General features: G+C 58.8%; 1 protein-coding gene across 1 annotated transcript; it reads left to right on the top strand.

Annotated features, from left to right (window-relative positions):
- GUITHDRAFT_61132 (hypothetical protein) lies at positions 1-1808 on the top strand (the record flags this gene model as incomplete). Its single annotated transcript, XM_005837077.1, has 2 exons — positions 1-1655; positions 1721-1808. Coding segments are annotated over 2 exons (1743 nt in total), but the record flags the coding sequence as incomplete, so codon positions are not given.
- Positions 1809-2950: the final 1142 nt, after the last annotated feature.

Raw genomic sequence — 2950 nt, 5'->3', positions numbered from 1 at the left:
CTGATCGGTCATGGGTCTTGTACATGGGTGATTTCCTACCTCGGGTCGATCTGCGCAGGGTGTATCCCCTGCTGCCTCTTCGAAGAAGACGCGTTCGAGACGCACTTGGCAAACGTGAAGCATCTGGAGCCCTCGGTCATCATAGCGTCCAGCCAGACCGTCGTCCGCTCGTTCTACCACGTCAAGGACGAGCTTCCGTTCCTCAGGAATATCGTGTACTGGAACGACAACCAAAAACCTCCTTCACAGATTCAGCAGATCCTTGACTTGGAAGAGAAGCGGACTGGGGATCGAAGAAACAACTGGTACGGGGTGTACACATGGACTTCGTTCCTCGATGTTTCCAAGGATGCAGAACACACGGCGGAGTTGGACAACAGGAAGAAGAATCTTCGGCCCGGCCGGTGCTGCTGCATCTTGACCACTCAGGGAACGACGGGCTCTCAGAAGCCCGTCATGCTGACTCACGACAATGTTACCTGGACAGCATCAGCCCTCCAGGCCAACCTGAACCTGACTGTTAAGGACTCGATCGTTTCCTGCCTGCCCATGGCGTGTGCGACCTCCCAGATCTTCTGCCTTCACTTGGCCCTGGTCTCCGGCTGCTCTGTCTCCTTCCCGATCCGCAACGACGTGCAGTTCTCGGACATGCTCACGGCCCTCAGGGCCATCAAGCCTACCCACGTCATCGCACGTGCTCCCTTCTGGCAGCAGGTCGCCGGCATCGTCAAGTCTCAGATCACAGAAGCGCACGGCACCAAGGCCAAGACCTTCTCCTGGGCCCTCGAGCGAGGCAAGTCCGTGGCAGAAAAGCAGCAGGGGATCGGGCTGGCGAGCGGGCAGCCGAACTCGTCCAAGGGGGCGTCATGGGGGCTGGCGAAGAGGCTGGTGTTCTCAAAGATGTGGGAGACGGTCGGGCTCGACGAGTGCAGGTACGCTGCATGCTTCGGGCCATGCGTGGACAGCGACACACTAGACCTGCTTGCGAGTATAGGAAGGCCCGTCCTGTGCATGTACGGAGCGACTGAGACGAGTGGAGTCCAGGGACTCACGATACTGACCAAGACTCACAGCAGCTCGCCCAAGTTCCGGCACGGATACTCTGGCAGAGCTCTGCCAGGAACGAAGATCTTGTTCCGGAAGCAGGCCGGGGAGGTCTCGCCGGAGTGCGAGTTACATGAGCTCGAGGTCGCAGGGAGGAACGTGATGCTGGGGTACTACAAACAGGCGAAAAGATGCTTGCAAGTGTTCGACGATGATGGTGTCTTCCGGACCCACGACATCGGCAAGATCGATTCGGACTCGATGCTGATCAAGATCGAATGCAGGGACACTGAGATCATCACTCTCTCAACCGGAAAGCAAGTGTCGGCTTGCTTCTACGAGGCGTACCTGAAGCAGTTCCTCCCCTTCGTCAGTGGGGTCGTCATGATAGGGAACGGCATGCCGTTCGTGTCTTGCCTGATCACGCTCCCTCTCAAAGCCAAGCAGCCGAGCACGACGAAGCAGGAGGTCTACCTGGACGACGAGTTTATCAAGTTCCTTCAGCACAAGAATATTCGTATCCACACCATCCAAGATGCTCGCAAGAGCGACTCGTTCACGTCCCTTCTGATCCAGGGAGTCCAACGGGTCAACCAGTCTCTCCCCCCCTTGTAAGTCACGGCTGCTCCTTTGCCCTTGCCCTACTCTGTCCTCTCTCCCTCACGTACCTGCGCAGCTACCCGGCCATCAAGAGATTCTCCATCCTTGGTCGGCAGTTCTCCGTGGAAGGAGGGGAGTTGACGCCGCTGCAAGAGGTACGACGCACGCCGGGGCGTGAGAGCTCGCGCTTACTCCTGCTGTTAGCTGCGACGACTCTTCATTGCCGCGAGGAACGCCAAGAACATCCGGGAGATCTACCGCGACTCGTGGGTCGATGCCAAGGGAGGGCCAGGAGACGTTGGAGCTGCTGCGGCTGGAGAGGGAAAGGAAGACTGGGTGAGCTCACGAGCAGGGTCCATTTCGCAGATTTTTGATGTGAGAGGAGAGAAGAATGCGAGTTCGGTTGCGGTCTCGGAGCATCCAGCTCCTGTCCCTCCTCCTCCTGCGGCGAAGGAGGAGAAGGAGGGAGCGACGTCGAGCGTCCCTGATGTGCACCAGTCCTTCGGAGTCGAGGAGGAGAAAAAGGACGGAGGGGAGAGCGTCGTGCAAGCAGAGGAGATGAATGCTTCCAGCTTGAGTAGGAAGGAGGAGGATGCTCCCGAGGACGGGGAGCTTGGCAACTCCAAGGTCGAGGAGAGAGAGAGGAGTTCATTCCTGAAAGCTCAGGCCCCTCCTCCGGAAGCTGTGAGGGAGGAGGAAGACGAGATTGTGACGCATGCTCTAGACGAGCAGGCTAGCGTCGAGCTCCCCTTGCCCACCAACTTCTACAGCGAGGAAGCCAAGGAGCCGGAGGAGGTGGACTACGACAAGTCCGAGGTAGAGAGCATCATCCTCGACCTCGTCCGCGCCGTCTCCAACGTCATCGTCATCGGAGAGGACAAGCCGTTCTACTCCTGCCTCATCAGCCTCAAGACCAACGCCGACGGCACCGACGAGCTGCACAAGGACGCGATCAGGGCAGCCAACGGCTTCTGCAGCGCAGCCAGGACGGTCTCAGAGGCCAAGGACAACAAGGAGTTCAGGAACTACTTGGTGGACGCGATGTCGAGGGTGAACAAGAAGCTCCAGTCGCACAGGTTCTCCATACGGAAGTTCATCATCCTGCTCGCCGACTTCCTGCCCGAGTCCTACCACAAACTCGGCCCGTCCTCAGTGAGCGCATCGGTGCGAGAAGCTGTAAGCAAGCGCTTTGAGCGGGCGATCGCGAGCCTCTACACGAGCGACTCCAAGGCTGCAGACCAGACGCTGAACCTGAGGGGAGGAGTCAGCACGATCATGCCGGAGGGCAACGACGCGACCCGGGAGA

The sequence above is a fragment of the Guillardia theta genome (assembly GCF_000315625.1).
Source record: "Guillardia theta CCMP2712 unplaced genomic scaffold GUITHscaffold_15, whole genome shotgun sequence".
Taxonomy (NCBI): Eukaryota; class Cryptophyceae; order Pyrenomonadales; family Geminigeraceae; genus Guillardia; species Guillardia theta.
This window is presented reverse-complemented; position numbering and strand designations above follow the sequence as displayed.